This window comes from Eublepharis macularius, chromosome 3, assembly GCF_028583425.1.
Source record: "Eublepharis macularius isolate TG4126 chromosome 3, MPM_Emac_v1.0, whole genome shotgun sequence".
Lineage (NCBI taxonomy): Eukaryota > Metazoa > Chordata > Lepidosauria > Squamata > Eublepharidae > Eublepharis > Eublepharis macularius.
In genome coordinates, this window is record NC_072792.1 from 86,061,649 (window position 1) to 86,087,896 (window position 26,248).

Consider the following 26,248-nt stretch of genomic DNA (forward strand, 5'->3'; position numbering starts at 1 on the left):
AATGAAATAACTCAGAAAATGATCAACAATAGGATTCTTCAGGTGCTAAGGGCCAGTTTAGATGCCTGAACATTTCTCCATTGGAAGCATTCTCAGCAAGGCAGTTGCATGGAGGAAGTAATGTCTTATCCAGCATTTTTCTGCTTATAGGTACAGCTTCCTAGCAACAGTTTGCATCATGGTTCTATAAATAAGGTGAGGTGGATTTTGAAGGGTTGCAGTCCTTGTTGATGCCTCATCACCTTACCCAACAGACGGAGCACCTCATGCTTCTTCCCTTCTCATTTCCAATGCAGGCTCTTATGTCTTAGTATGTATTTTAGTTCTGGTTTTGTTTTGATATGTTGTTCTTTTTGGTTGCTTTTAATGGTTTAAAATGTGATTTTATTATGTGTGTGTTTTATTTGTTAGGTGCCTTGGTGGCCCTCCTGAGGTAGGATATAAATTTTGTAACATAGATAAATAAAATGTTTGAAAACAGTCTGGCAAAATATTCAAGCTCACTGGGGCTTCCTGAACTTTTGTAAAACACAAGACTGTTGCACGGTTTTTAAAGATGCCAGGAGAATGAGGAAGTTAGATACATTAGCTGTTCTGGCTCCTGGTTAGGAGTGGTGAGATGTGGAAGGATGGTGAGTCAGGAAGGTTGTATGAGGTTGTCCAGGTGTCACTGAGATGTCAGGTACATGGTGGCAAAAGCTTGTGCTGATCTATCACAGGCTTGCACTTAAGTTTTGTTTATCATAAGTCACTGATGTTATGAGATTGCTTCCATTTTGCTTCCCCACTCCTCCAATTTTGGTACCAAGAGTAGTTTCTCCCACTGTTTCACATCAGACAAGTAGATAGATCGCTGGACATTATCAGAATGAAAGGCAGTGAACCAGGGGAGTAATCAAGGTTGAATGCAATCATGATAACAGGAATAAACAAAATATTTCAGGGAAAAGCTTTGCTTGCCCAATGTTCAGCAATGAAGCCATAATTCAAGGCTCCAGTGACACTGGTTATTTCCTTTCAGGTGGGTTGATCTGCACGTTGATCTGCAGTAGATTTGAGTCCAATAGCACCATAAAGACCAACAAGATTTTCAGGATATAAGCTTTCAAGAGTCAAAGTTCCCTTTGCGAAGGTATCTGACAAAAGGAGCTTTGGCTCTTGAAAGTTTATATCCTGAAAATTTGTTGGTCTTTACAGTGCTGCTGATGAGTTACTGGAGGTTACTGGAGGTAATTGCATTAGAATTTCACACTACCTAAACATAGAACCCAGATCCACATATGGGGACACTTCTGTTCTTTTCCTGCCTCAGAGGCGATGTTCCAATAATCCAATTTGGACTTCTGAATTGTCTGTCAAAGTGCCATTTTACTGATCAGGCCAAGATTTTTTCTGAACAGATACCACCCCACCTGAAAGCCTCCTCTCTTTTACTGTATTTGGAACTATTCCTGGGACCACCCTTTCTCCCCCCCTTGTCTAGTGAGGTTATATACCCATGCCTTCCCTCCATCTTATCATGATAAGGAAATAACTGCTTATTTTTGGGCTCTGCAGCCCAACAACTACCAGAATCTACCCTCATACTCATACCTAGATGTTTGACTCTTCCCTTTTGGATTATTCTGTGCCTAGACATTAGTATCTTTGCATGGTACTTAAACTCTTGTTTAGATCTTAAAGGAATTGGTAGCTATGATTTTGTGTGTTCTCTCTCTTTTGGGGTTTTGGAGGCCTAGACTGACTGGCTTTTTAGTGGACATCTAGAAATGAGAAATTACATCTGAGTGCTGATACTATTTAACTGTTTGATATTTGCTTAGTTCTACAGCCCCAAGTATTTGTACTATTCACATTAATAAACTTTGTTTCTAGTTTTCACTCTATATAGATCTCAGTATTCCTTCCAAGCTTGTAGTGGTGCCTTGCCGCTTGTCAAAAACCACATTACAGCTGTATGGGTTTCATGTTGGGTATAAAACCTAATCCAGGACCTCTTTTGGCTTGGAATGAAAGGAAGGTTGTTCCCTTACAGTCAGGTTATTTTAGTATGGATTAGGTTGAAATTGGAAAATGGGCTATATTCACACTGACAAATGGCTAGTTTACATGGTAAACTACATGGTAGCTTTACATGGTAGCTTGGCACTACTATACTGCTGCCAGGATTATGCTGGCTCAGGCATATTTTAGTATGGATTAGGTTGAAATTGGAAAATGGGCTATATTCACACTGACAAATGGCTAGTTTACATGGTAAACTACATGGTAGCTTTACATGGTAGCTTGGCACTACTATACTGCTGCCAGGATTATGCTGGCTCAGGCATTATTTCCTCCATGTTGCTACATCTTCAGGGTACTCGTGCTGTTCTGTGTGGAAATATATAACACATCCAAATCAGCTGGAAAGAATGGCTATGTCTAATTTGAGGAAGCTAAATGTCTATAACAGCAATAAGAACAAACAATAATATTAATAATATTCAGTAATGTGCATTGATTTTTAGAAGGTAGTTCTATCATAACAGCCCCCCCCCAATGGACTATGATTCTTCATTTGCTACTCTGTCAAACAATATTAAGAATTAAGCTTTGGGAACTATGAATAACTGAATAAACCTTTCTGAAACAGTCCTATGCATTTTGAAAGCAGGTCTTATCTTCCAATATTGTCCTAGACAAGGGGTCCCCAATGTGGTGCCTGTGGGCACAATTGTGCCCGTCAACACTTTTTCTGGTGCCTCTTAAGTGTTTTTAGAAAGTGGGTGGGCCAGGTGGGGCTTTTACAAAGCATGGCTTCTGCTTGGACACTGGAGTATTGATTAACTTTGCAGATTTTTAAAAACATTGCTTCCATAGCACAAGGATCTTCACTGTGTGAGTGAAGGCAAGCTGTAGCAGCCATATTGTTGCTCCGCCCACTACTGTCAGAATTCCAAATATGTCCACAGGCTCAAAAATGTTGGGGAACCCTGTCCTAGACAGAAAACACTACTAAAAAAAATATTATGAAATGATCCTGACAGTATCTATGGCTTTATTATTCTGTGAAATATCCCATTTTTGCCAGAATACTTGTTCTGTTTTCTTCGATTTAAATCAAGATCTTTACTCTCTAGTACTGCAGTATCATATTTACGACTACTATCTTTTGTCTGAAAATAATTTCAATTTTTATAAAAGACAGAGCTGCAGATATACTGCAGAACCTGAGAGCTACAGTAAGCAGAAAATTTCAAACTACCTTTCGTGAGATCCATTCATGACCTATAATTTACCATTTGATGATGACTAGGCCATTTCCACATCCACAAAGCTTATCTGCCCCAAGTTCAATCCTTTTGGGAAGTGAGTTGTTTTCCTGCTTCCCCATAGCATTTTGTGGTTGGGAAAATTTTGTATTTTCCAGCCCACTTGGCAGCTATTTTTCCTGATCTTGTCCACATGGCAGCCATTTCCTCCCCCCCTCCCCCACTAGCAGGCTTTTAGAAGAAAAATCGGCACTTGAATAAAGTTATATTGATAAAACGTTGTAACATTATGTATAGTAGGTTCTCATATTTTATTTTTTTTAAAGTCTCTAGAGCCTTCTCTTGTGGACATATGAGGAAAAAGGCATGTCTTCACAAGAGACGGACGGAGCTAGAAACTTTTTTTTTTAAATGAAAACTGGGAATTCAGAGGATCTGTTACACCTATAGGTACAAGAGTGTATCACTATAATGATATTCTAGTGCCGATTTTTTTAAAAAAATTGCAAAAGTTCTGGTGGCCAGAGGAGGGAGGGCATTATGGGGGACTGGGGTAGGGAGACTGCAGGGAAACTTGCTGTGTGGAAGCCCTGTAGCTGCTGCACTTTATCTGCAGTTACACCAACACTGGTTAAACCTCAAAATCCTGTCCCCATGTAGATGCCACCTAGATGCATCTCAGACGTGGGGAGCTAAATGTAGTGGTGTACATACCATTGGTTCATCTGTGTTTTTCTGGAACTGAACTAATCGTACTCTTGTTACATTCTCCATATCCAAATCACCATTGACACTTTCAGGAGAATCTCCATTTAGATATGGAGAGGTGGGAGGAGGTGTAACTCTTAATGCTTCATCACTGTAAACTTCATGTGCCACCACATCATGAGTTTGAAGTAAGGCCTGTAAAAAGACAGTTGTCAGATTGCATAGTCTCTTCAGCCTATTCTCCATCTACAAAGATTTGACATAAATTATATACATAATGAAAGTTTTTCAGAAGCATATAGCATCTTTTAATTCATATTTCTGTACCCCAATATTAATAATAATGATGTCTCTGAAACAAAAATGCTTATAAATATACTTTTTATATTTAAAGAGCAGTGTTATATAACATGAAAAGGTGAGAAAATATGCCTCCCACATGCTCCTGTAAATAAATGAATGAAAAGCCTATGAAAGAGATGAGTGGGAAAGGAAGGGAGATGTTCCTTCAAGAGATAGACCAAGGATTGATAAGATAAGCAATGGCAATCGGGTAATATTGTAATTGTGCTGTTGACCTAAGTTGTTTCTTCCAATAAGGATACCCCTGGACACTTGTATCATGAGAGGTGGTCATCCATCTGAGTCAATGGGGGCCACTGTATTTTCTGAGCCAATAAGTATTGTTGGCTCAGAGCCAACAAATATTATAATTAACCAAAAGGTATTAATTGCTTTGTACTGCTATTGTAGCTTTGATGAGCGTTGGGCACGAGGGGACCTTTTACTCTTTGTGTAACCATCATTCCTCCATCGTTTAATAAACAGTTATAGAGTGCTTCATCCACAGGACTCTGCATCTGTCTCTTATTATGGTTGGCTAAAAGACATTTGGACCACAAGTTGTGTGGAACAAGCTTACAGAAATCTGGGAGGGGGGGCTAAAGAAAAGTATTTTTTCTGTGAGAAGCTTGGGGCTGAAATCTACTCTCCCACTATGTCCCCCACAAGGCCTTGCGTTCTGCGGATAAGCAGCTTTTGGTGGTCCCTAGTCCATGGGACATTCATCTGACCTCGACCCGGCCTGGTGGAACATGCTCCTGATCAAGATCTGGGCCCTGCGGGACCCACTACATTTCCGCAGGGCTTGTAAAACGGAGATGTTCCACCAAGCCTTTGGTTGAGAGCCAGCGAATTGTCCCGTCTGTCCCCCTCTACATATTCCATCACTGGCTGTCCCAGGCTCGCACCACACCTGTATCCATGTTTTTTAGATAATGTAATGTAGCCTGTACTGTTCATGGCGCCAGTCTAGTATGTTGTATTGAGCTCTTAAAATATTGTTTTTAGATAACTGTTTATGATTTTAATGTATGTTTTCCTGTTGTTAGCTGTCCTGAGCCCTTTCATGGGGAGGGCAGGGTATAAATATGATAAATAAAATAAAAATAACTGCTTAGTGGAGGGTGCAAAACACCTAAGATGCAAGTTACATAGATCAATTGAAGAGAAAAACTACCTTTCTCTGGTGGTAGTGTGTGGATCAGTTTGGCATAGCAGTTAAGAGCAGTGAGATTCAAATTTGGAGAACTGGGTTTGATTCCCCACTCCTCCACTTGAAACCAGCTGTGTGACTTTGGGTCACTCACAGCTCTTCCAGAGCTCTCTCAGCCCCACTCACCTCACAGGGTTATTGTTGCTGTGGGGATAATAATAACATACTTTGTAAACTGCTCTGAATAGATGTTAAGTTGTCCTGAAGGGCAGTATAGAAATCAAATGTTATTATTATTACTAGCAAAAGAGCCCGTTGTGGGAAAAAATACAATGGGCTCTAGAAAGGGGTAGGTGGGTAGGTGGGCATTCCCTCCTCCTCTGTCACTGATAACAGTCGGATGAAGGTGAGGGGGGGAAGGCATGGCCACTTCCTCTGCGCCTGATCCCGGCTGAGTGAAGGGGGGGCGGGCATTGCCATCTGCTCCTTGAGTGATCCCAACTGGGTGAAGGGGCAGACATTGCCTCCTACTCTTTGCCTGATCTTGGCCGAGTTAAGGGGTGGGTGGGCACTGCCACCTGCTATACTCCTGATCCCAGCTGGGTGAGGGGGGGGCAGGCACTGCCTCCTACTCTGCGACTGATTCCAGTTGGATGAAGTGGGGGGGGGCATTGCTGCTTGCTCTGCGCTTGATTCCAGCAGGTTGAATGGGGGGGCGAGGGGGAATTGCCACCTGCTCCATGCCTGATCCTAGCCAGGTGAAGGCGAGCGGTAGGAATTACCACCAGCTCCACTCCTGATCCCTGCTGGGTGACGTTGGGGGGTGGGCATTGCTGCCTGATCCTGACTGGGTGAAGGGAAGGCAGGCAAAACCTTTTGTTCTGTACTTGATCCATGTCGGGTGAAGGGGTGCGGGCATTGCCTCATGCTTCACTCTTGATCCTGGCCAGGTGAAGGAGCGGGCATTGTCACCTGCTCCTTGTCTGATCCTGTAACATACTTGGATTGTGAATTTATTGTAAATGTTTGTGTAAAGCATATCTTGTCACTGTGCACTTTAAAGGAAAAGGAATTTTTGGTAATTATATAGTAACTGTTATTTATAGCAGCAAGTGCCGTTTTTGGGCACCTTGCCTGATCCTGGCAGGGTGAAGGGGGGGCAGGCATTGCCACCTGCTCCACTCCTGTTCCCAGCTGGGTGAAGGGCAGCCGGGCATTGCCACTTGCTCCATTCCTGATCCCAGGTGGATGAAGGCGGGGGGGGGGGCGGGCGTTACCACCTGCTTTGCTCCTCATCCCTGCTGGGTGAAGGTCGGGGGGTAGGCATTGCCACCTGCTTCGCTCCTGATCCCAGCTGGGTGAAAGCAAGGAGTGGGCATTGCCACCTTCTCTGCTCCTGATCCCAGCTGGGTGAAGCCATTGCCACCTGCTCCATGCTTGATTCTGGCCTGGGCTTCCCACCATGGCTGAAGGTCTGGCTACCTCATCTGGGCTTCCCTCCACAGCAGCGCCCTCTGGAGGTGCACCAAGGTAGCAAGTGAGTTATCTTGAATACGCTTAGCCTTTTATATAGTAGGATTATTATTTCTGGAAAAACACCCCCTCTGACTGACTCCTGACAACCTACTCCTGACTCCACTAAAGACGTCCCAAATTTTAGGAAGGTTGGACCCTGGGGTCCAATTCTATGGGCCCCTGAACAAGCTATCCCCAGCCACTCTCCATTGTTTCCTATGGGAAAACATTTCCAAGGCCTTTAAACTCCAAAACTGTCAAGATGCTGACCGCATCTGCCATACCCATACCTGGGGGGCTGGGGCTGGAGGTTATGATGTTATGACTGTCTGTTGCAGCTGTGTTTCTTTACTCTCCCAGGATGTGAATTCTTCTTGCCCTCAGCCGCTGGGAAAAGAGCCCACATAACCTTGAACCATGTGTCCTCCCCTGTTCAGATAGTTCCCAGCAGAATTAGCCAGCCTCTAGGAAGGGGAGGGAATGTAGCCCGCAAATGATATATGTTTTTGATATTTGGATGTACCTCATTCCTGACAATGAACCCAGTAAGATCATGAACTAGCAACTTTTCAATAAAGCTCTTACTAACAAACAGTGGAGTCTTTTGAAGGTTACTTGGCAGATCCTTACACAGTTTGTCAGGAACGGACTGATGGATTAGGACTAGGACCAGACAGACTAGGACTCCCTGTGCAGCCAGTCAATCTGTTAGAAGAGCAGGTGCTGTTGGGGCTGCCTGCGGAACCCACTTGCCCGGGCCCAGCGCCTCTGCCCCAGCTGCTGTGGGGCCAGAGGAAATTGGAAGCCCGCTTTGAAGGAGACCCTGAGGAGCTATGTAGGTTACTTCCTAGTGCAAGCGGCAGAGTTCTTGAGAGGGTGGGAAGAGTCTTTCCCTGATGAAGCCAGCCAGGTAAGCTATCTCATGTCCTGGTTGGGGGGAGAAGCAGCGAAGTGGTATGTGACTCTCTATTCCATGCAAGCCCTGGAGCTTGGAAGCATGAGAGCGTTTATACACACCTTGAGAGTGCAGTATGAAGATCCCCTTGAGGAGGAGAGAACAAGAACTAAGATGAACTGCATGCAGCAGGGGAAGTGGCTGGTGCATGAATTTGCAGCTGAATTTAGAGCATGTGCCATCAAAGTGCCCGACTGGACTGAATCAGTGAAAGTACAGTTCTTTCGTGTGGGCTTAAATCTGGACTTAGTGGCTAAAGCAATGGTTCAGGATGATCCTCAAACCCTACTAAGCTTGATCCAGTTGGCATGTGAGATCGAAAACTGGGAGCAAGTAGTAAAACTGCTTTGCCTTCAGCATCAAGCAGGACAGCCTTGGGAAGCTGCCAAGACCCGAGGGGAATATAAGCTGAGAGGGAGACCGCTCCGCTTGACTGAGAAGGAGAGGAGGCTGGAACAAGGGCACTGTTTAAAATGTGGTGGAGCTGGCCACTTTGCGGCTGAATGCCCTAGTGGAAGGAAAACGCTGCTGGAGGCCAAACCGGTGTCCAATGGCCGGAGCCAGAGTGGGCCGAGCTATCTCAAGAGGAGAGGGGCAGCACTGCCAACCACAAGAAGGCAGTGGCGGCAGGAGTGAGCCCAGAGCCAGAGAACTCTGGAGATGGCAGCAGCAGAGAGGAGGAGTACAGCCGGCGGGAAAAGACAGGGACCTGCTGTGAAAGGCACCAGATGGCAGGTCCTAAAGGAGCTGGTGCCAACTCAGGTAAGGCCAAGAAGAGCTTTGTTATTTGTCCACATCACCCTACTGCATCCAAAGCAAGGAACCCACAACAGGGTTCGAACTCTGATTGATTCTGGATGCAGTAGAGATCTACTCTCCCCTGCCCTAGCCACGGGTTTAGGACTAGATCTAGTGCCAGAACTGCTCTAGTTTGAGCAAATGGATGGGTCTTCGATGAAAAGAACCCTGTGTACATATGAGACTGAGTTAACCCCGGTGGGGATGGGAAATTATTGGGAGGAAAGAGCTTTTGTTATCAGCCTCACTGCAAAGTTCCGCATGGTGTTGGGAGTCAGATGGCTTTCTGATCACAATCCATATGTGCACTGGAAGGTAGGCTGCCTCTGCTTCCCTGCAGTAGAGTGCCAGGAACATGTGTGGAAAACTCAGTGGGGTGCCACCCCACCTCTCATGCCGGAGACTGTGTGCTTAACAAAGGAGGAGATTGAAGGGATCCCTCATGAGTATCAAGACTTAAAACAAGTGTTTGAAGAGGAGGAAGTTAACATTCTTCCCTGCCTCTGCCCCACTGACTGTGTCATTGAGTTATTCCCAGAGCATAGTCTTCTCAAGGGAAAGTTGTATTCTATGAGCCCCGCTGAGCGTGGTGAGCTCAGGAAGTTTACTGACAAAAATTTACAAAGTGGGTTCATCCGACTGGTGAGCTCCCCTCATGCTGCCCCAGTGCTGTTTCTCAAGAAAAAGAGTGAGGGTTTAAGACAGTACAGACAACCGCAGAATGAATGCAGTGTCCATATCTAATGCATATCCCCTACCCCTCATTAGGGACCTGCTTGGAGTGGTTGCCAAAGGGAAAATCTTTACCAAACCAGACTTAAGGGATGCTTACTTCCGAGTAAGATTCAGAGAGGGGGATGAATGGAAAACGGCATTCAATACCCCTCTGGGCCAATTTGAATACTTGGTTATGCTGTTTGGTCTCCAAGGAGCACCTGGAGTCTTCATGAATTTAATTAATGAAGTTTTGCACGAGCATTTATACAAAGGGGTGGTCGTTTTTCTGGATGATGTGTTAATTTATAGCAGTGATTATGAATCACATGTCAAATTAGTCAGAGAGGTGCTGACTACTCTCCACCAGAACAAGTTGTATGCAAAACTCTCCAAATGTGAATTCCACAAGCAGGAACTGGATTTCCTGGGGTATCGAGAAGCAGGAAAGGGGCTGGGGATGGATTCGGCCGAAGTATAGGTGGTCAAAGGAGTGAGAGGCTCCGAGAAAAAAGCAGCAATTACAATCATTCCTGGGCTTTGCAAACTTCTATAGACCGTTTATTAGAAATTTTGCTGAGACTGCTTTACCCTTGACTGATTTGTTGAAAACTAAGGGTAAGTGGGCAGGAGAAGCAAAGCCAGGAGCTAAACTGACCTGGACTACAGACTGCCAGCAAGCATTTGAAAAATTAAAAGAACTGTTTCCCTCTGAACCCATACTGTGTCACCCTGATGAGAATAAAAATTCATTGTTCAAGTCGATGCCAGTGACGTGGCTATGGGTGGGGTAATTCTGCAGGAGAGCTCAGACGGTGAGCTGCACCCCAATGCTTATGGCTCGAAGTTCTTTGAGACTGAAAAAATTGGTCCGTGAGGGATAAAGAGGCAGCTGCTATAAAACTAGCACTCTCTACTTGGGAGACATCGGTTGGAAGGTGCAAGAGTACCATTCAAAGTATGGACAGATCATAAGAACTTGGAAGCTCTCCGTATGCCCAGAAAACTAGGTGCAAACCAACTCAGGTGGGCAGAGTTTTTCTTCAAGTTTTGATTCACCCTTAAGCATCTTCCAGGGAAATCAAAGTTCCTAGCAGATTCACTGTTCTGCTTTCCTCAACATGATAGTCAGAGAGAGGACACAATGTCAGAGAGAGGACAACATTGACACAATGTTTACACCCAGCCAACTAGGGGGAACGGCTATAACACGATCCGACTTGCAAACTTTCCCCAACCCCTGCTAACTCGTGGTGGGACAGAGTGAAAGGAGAAACCTAAAAGAAGGGGACTAAACTCTGCAGGAACGTTTAGTGAAAGGAGTGAATGGGTGCTGGTATCGTTAAGGACATTTGTATATTCCTGAATCACTGCTGGGAGAAATATTTTAAAAGTGCCATGATGACAAATTAGTTGGGCACTTCGGGTTTGTCAAAACTTTACACCTTGCACAATGACAATTTTGGTAGCCAGGAATAAGAAAAGACATTTCTCAGTATGTGTCCACTTGTCAAGTGTGTGTGATGAAGAAAAAAGGGAGGGAGACTTCCAGGATTGCTGTAACTATTGGAGACTCCCTCCAGACCCTAGGCTACTATTTCCATGAATTTCATCACAGATCTTTTCCCTAGCAAAGGGAAGACAGTGATTCTAGTAGTAGTGGATTTGTTCTCTAAGCAGGCTCACTTCATTCCCTGTTCTAAAATTCCCACAGCAAAGAAACTGGCCAACCTGTTCATGCAGCATATTGTACATTTGCATTCTTTCCCAACCAAGATAATATCAGACAGGAAGAGCCAGTTTGTTGCCAACTTCTGACGGGAACTACTAAAGGTAACTGGGATCAAACAGGGACTAAGCTCGTTCCATCATCCCAAGTCAGATGGACAAAGTGAATGCACAAATCAGATATTGGAACAATTTCTGAGATGCTATATCAACTATTAACTAGATAATTGGATGGACTTTCTTCCCTATGCAGAATACTGCTATACCAATAGTGTACACAGTTCTATTGGCGCCAACCCCTTTAAGGTAACACAGGGATTTGAAGGGAAACCCATGCCACTGTTGGAACCTGACCCTGCTGGAAGGCGGTGTGTGTGTGTGTGTGTGTGTGTGTGTGAGTGAGAACTTCAGCAATAGTGGACTGACATTATAAATCAATGGGACATTATAAAGCAAACTCTGAAGTGAGCTAAAATGGACTATAAACGACAGGCAGACAAAAAGAGATCTCCCCCTTGGGAGTTGAAGGTGGGAGATAGTGCGCATGTATCTACAAAGAATCTCAAGGGGGCCTAACCCAGTGAAAAGTTGGGGTGGAAATATCTAGGGCCCTTCAAGGTGATCCGTCTAATTAATGATGTAACTGTGAAGTTGGAACTACCTAGCAACCTGAGACAGGTACACCCAGTATTCCATTTCAGCCTTCTAAAAAGAACCCAAGGCCAGATAAATGGCATCCTGCACCAGTGGCTCCACCTCCTATCATGGTGGAAGGACAGCCTCATCACAAAATCTAACTGATTTTGGACTCTAAACTAAACCGAGGAGTATTGTATTATCTCTTCTAATGGAAGTATTTTCCCAAAAGCCAAACTGAATAGTTTAGATCAACAGACATCCAAGCTCCCAGACTGATAAAGAACTTTCACAAGAAATATCCGGGGAAACTGGGGGAAGATTGATTTTTGGGGAGGCAGGATGTCAAGATGCTGGCTGCATCTGCCATACCCATACCTGGGGGGGGGGTTGGGGCTGCAGGTTATGATGTTATAACTGTCTGTTGCAGCTGTGTTTCTTTACTCTCTCAGGATGTGAATTCTTCTTGCCCCCAGATGCTGGGAAAAGAGCCCACATAACCTTGAACCATGTGTCCTCTCCTGTGCAGCCTCTAGGAAGGGGGGGGGGGAATGTTAGCCTGCAAATGACACGTTTTTGATATTTGGATGTACCTCATTCCTGACAATGAACCCAGTAAGATCATGAACTAGCAACTTCTCAATAAAGCTCTTACTAACAAACAGTGGAGTCTTTTGAAGGTTACTTGGCAGATCCTTACATACCACTTGCCCCCACTTGCTTGGGATTCTCTGGTTCAAATTACTCCTTTGCAAGCTGAACCATCAACGTTCAACAAATCTGTAGCAAGGGAACCAATATCAAACCTGAGCATCCCAATACCAAACCAGAGAATCCTAAGCAAGGGGGAAGGCTTGCCAAGTCATGGGGGTTCAAAAGGTGGCTGACTTGAAGGGCTCTTTTGGAACTCAGGTTGGGAAGGAGAGCCAGAATGGGATGGTAATCAACTCTCTGCCTGCTGCCTCCTCTCCCTTGCCCCGCCAGTCTTGTCCAGTTCTCCTTCAGCATCGTGGAGCTTGGCTCCATTTGGGCAGTAGCCCTTTTGCCATTGCTGCCCTCTCACTCTGAGATGTTCAGCAATACTGTGGCTGCCACATGGCTGGATAATTCAGCCCAGCAGAGTCTGGCTGCCCAGACTGGATCCTGGGTTCATCCCGGGGAACCAGTATAGCTGGATTGTGCTGCATCGGCATAAATCTGGCTATTTTACTGGTTCTCAAACTCAGATTGCACACCCCTCGTGAGGTCCCATGGTATGAGAACCACATCTAAGCTCCATTGTCTGGGTCAGTAGGCAAGCGATGAGCAGAAGCAGCAACAGCTGCTGCCTCATTAGACAGGCGGAAAGGGTCCTCACCCTCATATTCAAAAAAGGCACCAAGTCTCATAGCTGCACATTCCCCTCTCTGCTCCAACTAGCAGTCTGAGTAACATTAATATCAATGCCAGAGGCTAAGCCCAAGTCTTGCAGTTTCAGTGGCAAGTGGTAATCAATGGGAAGCCTGAGCTAGAGACTGCCTCCCCCCCACACTGAGACAGCAGTGGGAGGCCAGCGGATGATAAGGTGGAAGCTTTTGAAGGTAGAGGCTGTGGGCAGCAAGAGACTTTGGCTGGTGGCTAAAGAAGATGGTGTCACAAAGCTAACTTCCTCTCTCTGTCTTGGCTGAGGCAATGTAGCTCTGGAAAGGGCCTCTCTCCTATCATGCCTCCCCAATGGATGATGTTTCCCAGAAGCGACTCCTGCAACTCTTGCCAGGCAGAGGCAGTAATAACTCTTACAAGACTTGTCTGGCAGCTGCCCTGGCTTTCATGTGCTCTGGCTAGTGGTGGCTCCCACACAACCTCAGCGACAACAGCAGTACCTCTGTGCTCTAGCCAGTGGCAGACCCTGTACTACTGGCACAGACACAGTACAGTGGGGATAGATAGTCTTTATCTTGGCCTTCCCATAGGAAGTATGGGTCTTGGGGAGTCTACACAACATGAGAGAAGGATTCAGGGGAAGGTGCTTTGCCTTTTTCCTACTTTTACAGGCCCTTATATTAGAGGGGCTCGGTTCTGTTTTTCTAATTGCGAGTACATCAAATCCTTTGCAATTTTTGCTTGTCAACTGAAGATGGAAATCTATAAATATCAACAGTTTTGCAAACTATTAATGCAAATGTGAAATGTCTGCAATTTATATGTGAAAACTGAAGAAACATGGCTGAAAATGAATAAACTGAAACTGAACCCAGACAAGACAGAAGTTATGCTGGCTGGGAAGGTGGAGATATTGAAGGACATTGCGTTCCTCATTTTCAATGTGTTTTAGTTGACCTTTGCAGATTTGGTTAAAAGCCTAGTGGTTATACTAGATCCAGCATTGTTGCAAGTTAATGTAACTGTAACTGTAACTGTAAAAAACTGCCTTCTCCAAGCTCAGTTTAGCCTGGAAGATAGCCACCTACCTTGACATGTCTGATCTAGCCACGTGGATCCATGTTATGGTAACAATGAGGCTAGACTACTATAATGCACTGTATACAGGGATTCCTTTGAATTCAACCTGGAGACTGCAGTTGGTACAGAACAATGCAACTCAATTATTATCAGAAGTTAGGTGAAGAATGCACATTACTCCCATTTTGCAGACACTCCATTGGCTTTCCATCAGTTACAGAGCTCAATTCAAGGTTTTGGCTATCACATACAAAGCTCTTTGCGGCTTGGTCCCTCATATCTATGGGACTGCCTCTCCCCCTATGTTTCACCTCAGCAGCTTCACTTATCTGAACAGTGCCTTCTGCAGATGCCACCTTGCAAATGAGCAAAATCAACAGCTGTCCATACATGTGCATTCTCTGTTTTGGCCTCCACTTTATGGATGGCCTGCCTGAAGAGGTTAGGAAAGCTCCCATTCTCCTGGCTTCCTGCAAACTATGCAAAACTGAATTATTCAGGAGGGCTTTTTTACATAGGTCATAGGAGTGTGGTATAAGGATATGGTTCAGAGAGATACATTAGTAAAGTTATAGAGACTGTTGACTATACTACTGTGTATTGTCGCTGTAAGTAAGCTCTTACTGGATAATTCTGCCTCATTTAATATGTCATGTTAATTTGCTTATGTTTGTCACTCTGTATTGGATTTCTGCTTCTTTTCAAATTTCTGCAATCCTTACCCTACTGTATTGTTTAATTATTGTCTCAGCCATTGATCATACTGCTTTACCCTGTGTAATCTGCCTTGAATCTCTGTGAGAAAGAAGTACTATAAATAATGTAAATAAAGAAATAAATAAAATATGCTTGCACACCCTGGCTTGGTTGCTGTGAGGTTCTCAGGATTAAGCCTAGAAAGCAGAAGAATTGGCAGTCTTGTCATGCACCCCGGACAATCTTTCTTCTGGATATGTAATGCCCAAGAATATAACTGTTTAAATGTGCAGTGACTTTAAAGCTACAATAAATACAATTAAACTAGAATGGGAAGAATGACATTATCTAGTAGCCAACTCTCAATATTTTATGTTACATTCTACTGTGAATGAAACCAAACCCATAGCAGGTTAATGTTGAGGGAAGGGCAAGAATCAGAAGAAAAGACGACACTCTCACTGCTGAAATCTATAATACTGTAATACTGTTTGTGGAGAAACAAAACCTGACCTCCCAATCCAAGAAAATGGGAGCAAAAGAGAAAGAACTAGCCTCATCCCAATGGTGTCATCAGTACAAAACTTTTACCGTACCACAGATTAATGCACTGCACTCCTATGGGACAAAATGACTGCACCTAGGGATGCCACTGAGTAAGGAAGTCTGCTTTCACATAAAGGTAGTGGAAGCCAGCGTCACTGTAAGCAGCAGTATATATCTAAAAATACCTAACTGGCAACATGGCCATATATGTGGATACTTAACCCAGGGACTGGAGCCATGAAAGACAAGAAAGATCTTTCTACACACCTGAAAAATGCCACAGGTTTGCAGAAAAATTTGAAATCTACACACAAAACAAAACAACTGTGGGTTAACCCCCACCAAATAACAGAAGCAGTGACTGTAGCTTTAAGAAACAAATGCCCTTAGTGGCTGTTACTAGGCAACCACACAGCCTTCAAGTCTTCTTTTCTGTTAGCAGAAGGCAGGAGGAGGGGGCAGGACCCTTTCCAGGGCTGTTGTGGACTTTGAAGGACTCCTCATCAGGGCCAGGCCTTGAGCAACCACAGCAACCTACTACCATACAACACTGTAGGGAAGAGGATACAGAGGAAAATGAGCTGCCCCCCTGCAAATCATCGTGAATTCCACACTGCACAGCTGGGCCAGGCCTGATGGTCGACACTAGATAATCCTCACTCGAGAGTCTTTCTCCTTCAAGCTGCTCCCCTCCCCTGAGATCTCTGGCATTGAATGTGTAGGCCTGGTGTGGAGTGCCAAGGAGAGTTTGGCCATCTGTCTGGTGTACCGGCCGCCTAGCACACCAACAGATACCCTGTTGCGCCTGCTAGACGTGGTGGTGGGGTGGGCTTTGGAGTTCTCTAGAGTGTTGGTCTTGGGGGACTTCAATGTCCACGCTGAAGATGCCTCCTCTGTGCAGGCTGCAGACCTGGTAGTTTCCATGGCAGCACTGGGACTCTCCCAATTTGTATCGACCCCCACACACAGAGTGGGCCACACGCTAGACTTGATCTTTGGGATGGGGCTTAATGTGGATCTAGAGGCAATAGAACCAGTGCCATGGTCAGACCACTCGGTTTTAAGGGCTCAACTGGGGATACCCCCCCCCCCCCGCAAGGGCGGTGAGCTGATTTATGCTGGCCCGCTGAGACTTATGGATCCAACTGGTTTTCAGAATGCTCTGTGGGATCCTATGCTCCACGGTGGTTCATTAGATGAGCTGGTGGAGGACTGGCAATGCCGGATCATCGACGAAATCGCTCCCCGTCGCCTTCTTTGCCCCCGTGTAAGACGGGCTCCCTGGTATACAGAGGAGCTTCAAGAAAAGAAGCGGGAGCTAAGACAGCTTGAGCGAGTGTGGCGGCGATCTTGCGACGAAGAGGCAAGATCATCTTAGAGGACATTTATGAAAGCCTATGAGATGGCGGTGAAGGCTGTGAGGAAGGAGTTTTATACAGCCTCCATCGCATCAGCTAGCTCACACCCAGCAAAATTGTTCAATGTGGTTCGGTCACTAGTCTCCCTCCCAGGGGGAGGCTGCCAAATTCAGAATTCGGACATCAGCTGTGAGGCTTTTGGGAGCTTTTTTGCTGAAAATTTTTTGTCTCTCCACCGTGACTTGCCAGCCACAGTTGATACAGTGAAGGAACTAGAGACCCCTTGGCCGTCTTTAGGGTCAGTATTTGATCAGTTCAGTCCACTCTCCGGGGAAGAGATTGACAGGACCCTGCAATCAGTTAGGCCCACCACGTGCCCCCTGGACCCATGCCCATCGTTGCTGGTAAAGGCCAGTGCCGATGGTCTGCGGTCCTTGTTGGAGGCCATTGTTAACACATCCTTGAGCACTGGGGTTTTTCCTGGGCCACTAAAGGAAGCCATGGTGAGACCTCTCCTGAAGAGACCATCACTGGGTCCCATTGACCTGGTCAATTATCGCCCAGTCTTGAACCTCCCGTTTCTGGGAAAGGTGATTGAACAGGCAGCGGTGGGACAGATACAGGGCTTTCTGAATGATGTCTCAGCCCTAGATCCCTTTCAGTCCAGGTTCCGGCCAGGACATAGGACGGAGACGCTGCTGGTCGCCCTCACAGACGACCTTCGCAGACATCTGGACTGAGGTGGTTCAGCGCTGCTGGTATTATTGGATTTGTCAGTAGAGTTTGACATAGTCGATTACGATCTTCTGACTCACCGCCTCGCCGATGTGGGGATACGAGGGACTGTCTTACAGTGGCTTGTCTCTTCTCCACAGTCGGGGACAGAGGGTGGCGCTTGGGGAGAAATTGTCACCTTGTCACCCATTGGTGTGCGGGGTCCTGCAGGGGGCAATACTCTCCCCTTTACTGTTTAACATCTACATGCACCCCCTTGCCCAGTTGGTGCGAAGTTTCAGGCTTGGGTGTCATCAATATGCAGATGATACCCAGCTGTATCTGATGATGGCTGGCTGGCCCGGCTCAGCCCCAGATGTCCAGGAACATGCGTTTGCAGCCGCAACTGATTGGTTGAAACAGAGTCGACTGAAACTGAACCCAACAAAGATGGAGGTCCTGTATTTAATCCACAGAGGACTGGATTCGGGACTCCGGCTCCCGGCCCTCGATGGGGCACAGCTTGTGCCAGTTCTGAGGGTTAAGAGCCTGGGGGTGATCCTAGATGCCTCCCTGAAAATGGAGGCACAGGTCACAACGGTTGTCAGGTCTTCTTTTTTCCACTTGCAGCAGACCAGGCAACTTGTCCCTTATCTGTCTACCTGTGACTTAACTACAGTGATCCAGGCAATGGTCATCTCTAGGTTAAATTACTATAGCTCGCTCTACGTGGGCCTACCCTTGAGCCTGACCTGAAGATTACAGCTGGTGGAAAATGCAGCGGCGCGCATCATTATAAAAGCACCAAATAGGGCACATATTACACCAATATTGCGCAAGCTGCATTGGTTGCCAGTGGAGTATCAGATCAGGTTCAAGGTCTTGGTATTGACCTATAAGGCCCTGTGCGGACTGGGGCCAGCATACCTGAGGGACCGTCTCTCCCCGTATATTCCCCAGAGGACCCTCCAATCAGGAGGAAAGAAATTGTTATCAGTCCCTGGCTCCAAGGAGGCCCACCTGGCCTCGACTAGAGCCAGAGCTTTCTCAGTCCTGGCTCCTACCTGGTGGAACACTCTGTCTACCGAGACCAGGGCCTGGCAGGATCTACTATCTTTCTGCCATTCCACCAGGCTTATGGCTGAGGCTGGGCCTCTGCTGGCTGGAGGATACAACATCTACCCCCCTCCCTATGAGAACTGCCCACCACTGTTCTTAAGCTACTGCTATGTTCAATTGTACTGTTGCATTATTTGTTATTAACTGTATTGCTGCCATCAGGGAAAAGAGTGCTGCTATTTTTTATATTTTTGTATGATGTTTTTAAATGTTTTATATGGAGTGTTTTAAATGTTCTTAATGCTGTTATCTGCCCTGAGCCAGCTCGTGGGGAGGGCAGAATACAAATACGATAAAATAAATAAATAATAATGAAAAATGGTATAGTTTTCCCAGGTACGGGCTGCTAGGGTAGGGAAGGAGGGAAAACTGAAAACCAGGGGAGCAGATAAAAGTAGGTTGGCTGGTGGATGGGAAGGTGAAGAAGGCTGGAAAAAGAGGTTATAGGGGCTTTCAGGGAAAGGAAAAAGGAAATAGTGGGAGAAGGGAATTATATGTCCCCCACAAGTCCTTTCGGGTCCCCTGCTTGTGGGTCCCCTGGTTGCACAGGTATAATTGACATATTGTTCTCATCCCATTTCCACAGGTCCTTGCAATATATTGATCTTTTCTTTGCTCCACCTCTCATAATGAGCAACATTAAGGATGTAAAAGCTGGACAATGAAGAAAGCTGACAGGAAGAAAACTGATTCATTTGAAATGTGGTACTGGAGGAGAGAGTTTGACAGATATCATGGGCAGATAGATGGGTTCTAAGATAAAATGAAACCTGAATTCTACCAAGAAGCTAAAATTACTAAACTGAGGCTACTGTACTTTGATCACATCATGAGAAGGCAAGACTCACTACGAAAAGTTGAAGGCAGTAGGAAAAGAGGAAGACTCAGTATGAGATGGACTGAATAAAGGAAGCCCTGGCTTTCAGTCTGCAAGACCTGAGCGAGGTTGCCAAGGATAGTGCAGTTTGGAGGTTGTTAATTCATAGGTGGTCATAAGTCAGAAGTGACTTGATGGCACATAAGACAAACACAGAAGACTGCTTTTGCAACATTTGCTTACCATGAAATGAGGTTGTGTTAAAATACGTTTAAGTTCTTTTGCATCACTATTTTCAGGGTAACATGAAATTTCTTCTAATACCTGTGAATCGAATCAGTAGAAATGACAATCAGGTGAACTGGAGTTTAAAATAAATGGAAGTGTTTTATTCTGGTGAGTCATGAAAACTATTAACCCAAATAAATTTGCGATCAAATTTATAAAAGAACAAAGTGGATTTTAAAAAAATATTTGACTAAAATACCACAAAAATTTAAATGGCAGTGTAAACAATTTTACTTCTGATCAATACTTTGCCTTAACAAACATAATATTATTAGTTTTGTACTAATGTTTTGATCAATTTGAGTAAAATACATTTCATATTATTTTTGCCAGCATAGTTGTAACCAAAGTAAAAATGCAAAATCCTTTCATATCTGGGCCTGGTTAGAAGTTCCACATAACTCAGTGGATATGCAGTTGAACACAAGCTGCAAAAGTAAACAAATCATGTACCCAGTAAACAGTCTAGATGGAATAAATGCTTAAGAATAATTGAAGCTAACAAGGCATAGACTTGATCAGTAATCTGAATAAGAGATTACTGGAAGCTCCACATATGAGCAGAATATGTCTTTAATAAGTATCTTTAAGGTCTTTAAGGTTTTATTGGACCTAGGTCTTGCTCTTTGACTGCAGATGAACACTCACCATTTTCAAAGTTACAATAAGAATTTTAAGCACAGAATTTTACACGCAACTAGAGATGGGCACGAACTGAGAAAATGGCAGTTCGTGGCGGTTCACGGTTCATCATGTTGCATGAACCACGAACGTTCACGAACTTGCCCCAGTTCGTGAACCGGTTTGTTTGGTTCATGGTTCGTCACTTCTGGAGGCTGCAGAACGGTCCCCTTGACAGCCAGAGACACCAAACTTACAGGAAGTCTTCAGCAGGCTGTCCAAGTCTGGCAAAGATTGGATTTTGGGTGTCTGAGTTATAGACTCCCAAAGCAGGTGCCACCAGGAAAGTTCCATTAGATATAATGATAACCCACTCACCTCAGAGGGTGTTTTGTTGTGGGGATAAAACAGGGTTGCACTCACCTGTAACTTCTGTTCATCAAGTTCTTCTGTGCAGACACACATGGGGACTGTGCGTGCGCAGGCCAGCTGATGGAGAATTCTTCAACACTTTCTAGAGCTCCAAAGGGGCTGTTGCTCAAGTGACACAGCAACCGTTCCTGCTTGAATGATCACGTGACTCAACGGGCAAGCAATGGCCCCTTCTCTCAGTTCCTCTGCAGCCGCCGCCACTCCCAATTGGAGCACCCAGGGAGTTTACAGCGGGATAGGAGGGAGGGCATGTGCGTCTGCACAGAAGAACTCGATGAACAGAAGTTACAGGTGAGTGCAACCCTGTTTTCATCTTTGTTCTTCTGTGCAGCCCCACATGGGAGAGTACCAAGCTACACATCACAAGGAGGCGGGTGTGAAATCCAACTCAATTTTATTAAACAATGTGACCATAAAAACAGGAAAACACACAAAAATGTAGTGCAAAGTTAACACACCTCTGGAACCAATGAACCCAAATTTCTTAGTAACAACTCATTAATCTCCTTTATTTTTTTTTTTAAGGCAAACAGAGAGTGCAAAATGGATCTCGTAACTGCCACATCCTGGTTTGCATTTACATCAACTGCATAATGTTTAACAAATGTATCAGCAGAAACCCATGTCGCTGCCTTACAAATCTGCGCCAAAGTGACACCCTTGATAAGAGCAGAAGACGCAGCTTGCGACCTTGTCGAATGAGCGTTTACCCTCAAGGGACACTGTAATCCAGCCATGCCGTAAGCCTTCTCAATGGCAAGGACAATCCACCATGAGATCGTCTGAGAAGATGCCTGTTTACCTTTATTCATTCCACCAAAGCAAACAAACAACCTCATGGTATCCCGGAAGGGCTTTGTTCTATCCAAATAAAAAGCTAATGCCCTTAAGTCTAATGTGTGTAAGGCTCTCTCTCCTTTTGACACTGGTTTTGGGAAAAACACCAATAGAGAAATTTCTTGTGCTAAATGGAAAGCAGTTACTACCTTAGGTAGGAACTGTAAGCAAGGTTTTAGCACCACCTTATTAGAGTGAAACTTCAGAAATGGAGGGTCCACCCTGAGTGCTGCTAACTCGCTCACCCTTCTAGCAGAGGTAACTGCAACTAAAAACACCACCTTGTAAGATAAGACATCCAAGGGACAGGTTGCTAGAGGTTCAAAGGGTGGCAACATCAAGCGTGCCAACACCAGGGGCAATGACCATTGGGGAATTGGTAAGGAAACAGCTGGATACAGGTTAGACATTCCCCTCATAAACTGGTGGGATCTTAAATGGGAAAACACTGTTCATCCCTCCACCAGTAGGTGAACTGAGGAAATAGCAGCCAAGTGCACTTTCAATGAGGACACCTAACCCATCCGCTTTCAGCTGACATAGATACTCAAATATGAGATTTGGTGGACATGCTATAGCTGATATGCCTCTAGCTTCTGCCCAGGCCAGAAATCTAGTCCACTTGGCTGAATAAGACCTTCTAGTCACAGGCCTTCTTGTGTTCAAAAGGACCTCTTGTACTTGGGAAGAGCATTCTGACTATGTGGCTGAATTTGCCATGCTGTCAAGTGCAAACTGCCCGGGTCGTGGTGAAATAACGCCCCACTGTGCAGCAAATCTGGCTGCACAGGTAATTTGACATATGTCTGTCTGGACAGCTGTAGAAGTTTTGGCAGCCACACTTGCCTTGGCCAAAACGGTGCTGTAAGTACACAATCGGTGCTGTCCCTCTCTATTTTGCACAGTACCCTTGCTAGGAGAGGGATTGGGGTAAACATGTAATGGAATCTCCCTGTCCAGGTGACCTAGAATGCATCCCCAATGGACAATGGATCGCTCCCTGCCATGGAGCAAAATACCTTGGCCTTTGCATTGCTTTTTGTTGCAAAGACATCTATATCCGGTATTCCCCACCGGTCGAATACAGGAGTAAGATATTTGTCATTCAAGACCCATTCGTGATTTGATACAATGACTGTGCTGAGTACATCCACTTTTGCATTGTTTGTACCCGCAATGTGGATTGCCTGAATAGATATACTGTTTGCTATTGCCCAATGCCACAGAGTCACAGTTTCCTTGCAGAGCCTTAGGGATGCAGTATCACCTTGACGGTTTACATAGTACATCACCGTGATGTTGTCTGTTTGCACCAATACATTCCCATTTCGTAGGAAGCCTGCAAACGAAACAAATGCAAATTGTATTGCTCTTAACTCCAACAGATTGATGTGTAACTGTAACTCACTTTTCGACCAACCCCCCTGGGCAAACACCCCATTACAGTGTGCACCCCAGCCAGCCAGTGAGGCATCTGTTGTCACCACCAGGTCATGATGGGCATACCCAAAGGCCATTCCTTTAAAAAGGTTATGATCATCAACCCACTGGGATAGAGAACGAACTATCTCTCCTGTTATTGAAAACCTCAGTGAAAGTGCATGCAAAAACAGGTAGTACTTCCTTACAAACCAGTTCTGCAAGGATCGCATATGCAACCTTGCAAAGGGCATGACTGGTGTAGTAGATACCATGTACCCTAACAGGCGCTGTATGGTTCGCACTGGCTGAAAACGATTCCTAGTGAAAAGGGAAACCAGAGACTTGATCGATCGAACTCTCTCATGTGGCAAGAACGCCATTGAAACAGAGAAGTCCAACACCCCTCCAATATACGACATTCTCTGGATAGGTTCTAAATTGGACTTATCAACATTTATTAAAAGGCCCAATCTCTTACACGTGTGCACCACTTTACTGACATTGTGCACCAACCTGTGCTCTTTTCTTATGGCAATGTGAAAATATGGGTCCTTAAGGTCAAGGACCGCAAACCAGTCCCTGAATTTTAGTAATGATAGCACAACTGACAGGGTAACCATCTTGAACTTTGACACCCTGAGGAAAACCTTAAGGCCTCTTAAATCTAAGATAGGGCGCAAACCCCCATCCTTCCTTGGTACCAGAAAGAAGCGTAAGAAGAAACCAGATTGTGAATCATCAACTTTTACTTCTTCAATTGCCCCCTTGGACAAGAGATTTTGAATTTCACCTTCCAATTCAGATAATGTATTATTAACTGCCATTTCTGGCCAAAGACACTTTGGTAACTCAGTAAACTCTAGCCCATAACCCATTCTCACAATGGTCAAGACCCACAAATCAGTCGTTATTGACTCCCACTCAGCCAAAAAGGGTGCTAAGCAGTCTCCAAAAGTAGGGCTAGAGTTCACTTGTTCCAGTCAAAACTGCTTGGAAGCGCCTTGAGGATCTTTCTGATGCGCCGGCCCTTGAGATGGACGGGGCTTGTAAAGTCTACATCTCCTCGACTGCTGAGACGTAGCGTACTGTCTCTGTGGTTGGTACTGGGAATATGGACGCTGGTAAGACTTCCCATAATACTGATATGGGGTATGCCTGGGGAAATACCTTTGGTTGTAGGATGTCTTCGTTGAAGTCAACCCCAAAGATTTGGTTGTCTGCCGATTCTCCTTCTTCTTCTTAAGAGATTTGTCAGTCCCAGTAGAAAACAGTTGATCTCCTTCAAATGGTAGACTTTCAATTTTCGCCCTCGTCTCCACTGGGAGGGCTGTGGAATGGAGCCAGGCATGTCTCTGTAGGAGAATTGCGCTTGCCATACCTCTCGCCGAGGTATCCACAGCATGACTGCCTGCATTCATCTGTTGTTTTGAAAGTCGTACTGCCTCTGTCTGAATCAACAATACAAGCGCCTTCTTGTCTTCTGGGAGGTCAGCGATATATAACTGTAGCTTCTCCCATAGATAAAGCTGGTACCCAGCCATTATTGTCTGATAATTGGCAATTCGCATATTCAAGGCTGATACTGTGTATTGCCTTCTCCCCAGGGTGTCTAACTTCTTTCCCTACTTATCAGGTGGGACTGAGTGAGAACCTGCTTTACGGTGTGGAATCTCCTCTGCAACCAAGGAGGATGGTGGTGGATGCTTTATCAGTGCTTACCACATATCCTGCTTAATCTTATACATCTGCTCTACTCTCTTTGATGTTGCAGGTAACTCAGCAGGAGCCTTCCACACCTTGTCCACGATTTCTTCCAGCCCTTCCAATATAGGGAAGTCGACAACAGCAGGAGCATCACCATATATACGACACAGTAACTTATCCTTCGTTCTCGGTGTAGCTGATGACATATCGATATCTAGGGCCTTTGCCATTCAAGTCATCTGCTCTGCATACAACTGAAGGTCTTCGAAAGGAGAACCAGTTACAGGCCCCACATTCTCATCGGGAGAAGGCTCCGACAGAGACTCAGAACTGACATCGGAATGATCCACCTCCATCTCTCCCTCCTCTGACACCGAAGGTGCCTCCGGAAATGGAGGGTGAAGCCACTTATGATCTCCTGCACCCGAGGGTCTCTGCTCTGTATAGTCATCTTGCCATTGGTAGCGAGAAGGCGTCGAACCACAGCAGCCATGATGATGCTGAGTTGATACAGCTCGCCTCGGCTCTGATGGGACTCTCCCTTGTGAGGCATGTTGGTTCCGGTGCGACCTCACCGATGAACTCGATTGATGACGGGCCCAACAGGGAGACGAATCTGTCCGAGTCTCATGCCCCCGACAGGGTGAATGGTCCAGGTCAGAATCCACAATCGCAGCCCGATGTCTCAGTTCCGATGTAACTCTCGGTTCTGGAATCTCCCCCTCAGACATGGAATGAGCCGGAGAGTTTAAATGTTGTGATGGAGTACGTAGGGTAACCAGTATCACATCCTCCAACGGTGAGCACTGACGGGTTGACCCTGATGCCTCTTGAGGTGCATACTTCGTTTTCTTGGACTTTTTGGCTGGTGGTTCCTATGCCGGCCTCGGCTTCGACTTCTGCTTCAAGGATTTTCCTGCCGGATCCAAAGCTGGAACCAATGGCACTGAACTCAAAGGCTTGCCAGTCGGATCTGATCCTGAAGCTGATTGTACAGGACTTGACACTTTGTCCCCCAGAACCGATGCTGGAACCAACCTAGATGAAACTACGGAACCAGCTCTTGAATGCCGCCCAGCAGTTGCTGGCACTGATCCTGTCCTTGACTCTGATTGTCCTGCCAGCTCCTTGGTTGAAGGAGACTTAAGCACCTCTTCCGCCTCCAGCACTTTGTCCCACAACGAAGCCCTCAAACGTTGACTTCTGTTATGCCTGGCCTTGGGAGTAAAGTTCTGGCAGATCTTACATGCCATCACATTGTGCCCCTCACCCAAGCAAAACAGGCACAGGTCATGGGCATCAGTAAGGGTCATTTTCATATTACACTGGGAACAGTGCTTGAAAAGTGCCTTCGAAGAAATAGTGATTAATGAAGGCAAAAAAGGGGCAAATCCGGAACACGTCATCAACCAGGCTGAGTCAATACACACCGAATGATCGCAGTCAAAT

The 26,248-nt window shown here is 45.5% G+C and overlaps 1 protein-coding gene across 4 annotated transcripts in view; it reads right to left on the bottom strand.

The window, feature by feature from the left end:
* The window catches only part of CASK (calcium/calmodulin dependent serine protein kinase), a 361,240-nt gene that overhangs the window by 69,412 nt on the left and 265,580 nt on the right, over positions 1 to 26,248 (bottom strand). For all 4 annotated transcript variants that reach the window (XM_054974058.1, XM_054974057.1, XM_054974056.1 and 1 more), the window contains exons 13-14: positions 19,739 to 19,819; positions 3,969 to 4,157 (exon numbers count right to left, since the gene is read on the bottom strand). In XM_054974058.1, coding sequence (XP_054830033.1) covers positions 3,969 to 4,157; positions 19,739 to 19,819 — 270 coding nt within the window. The remainder of the gene's footprint in view (positions 1 to 3,968; positions 4,158 to 19,738; positions 19,820 to 26,248) is intronic.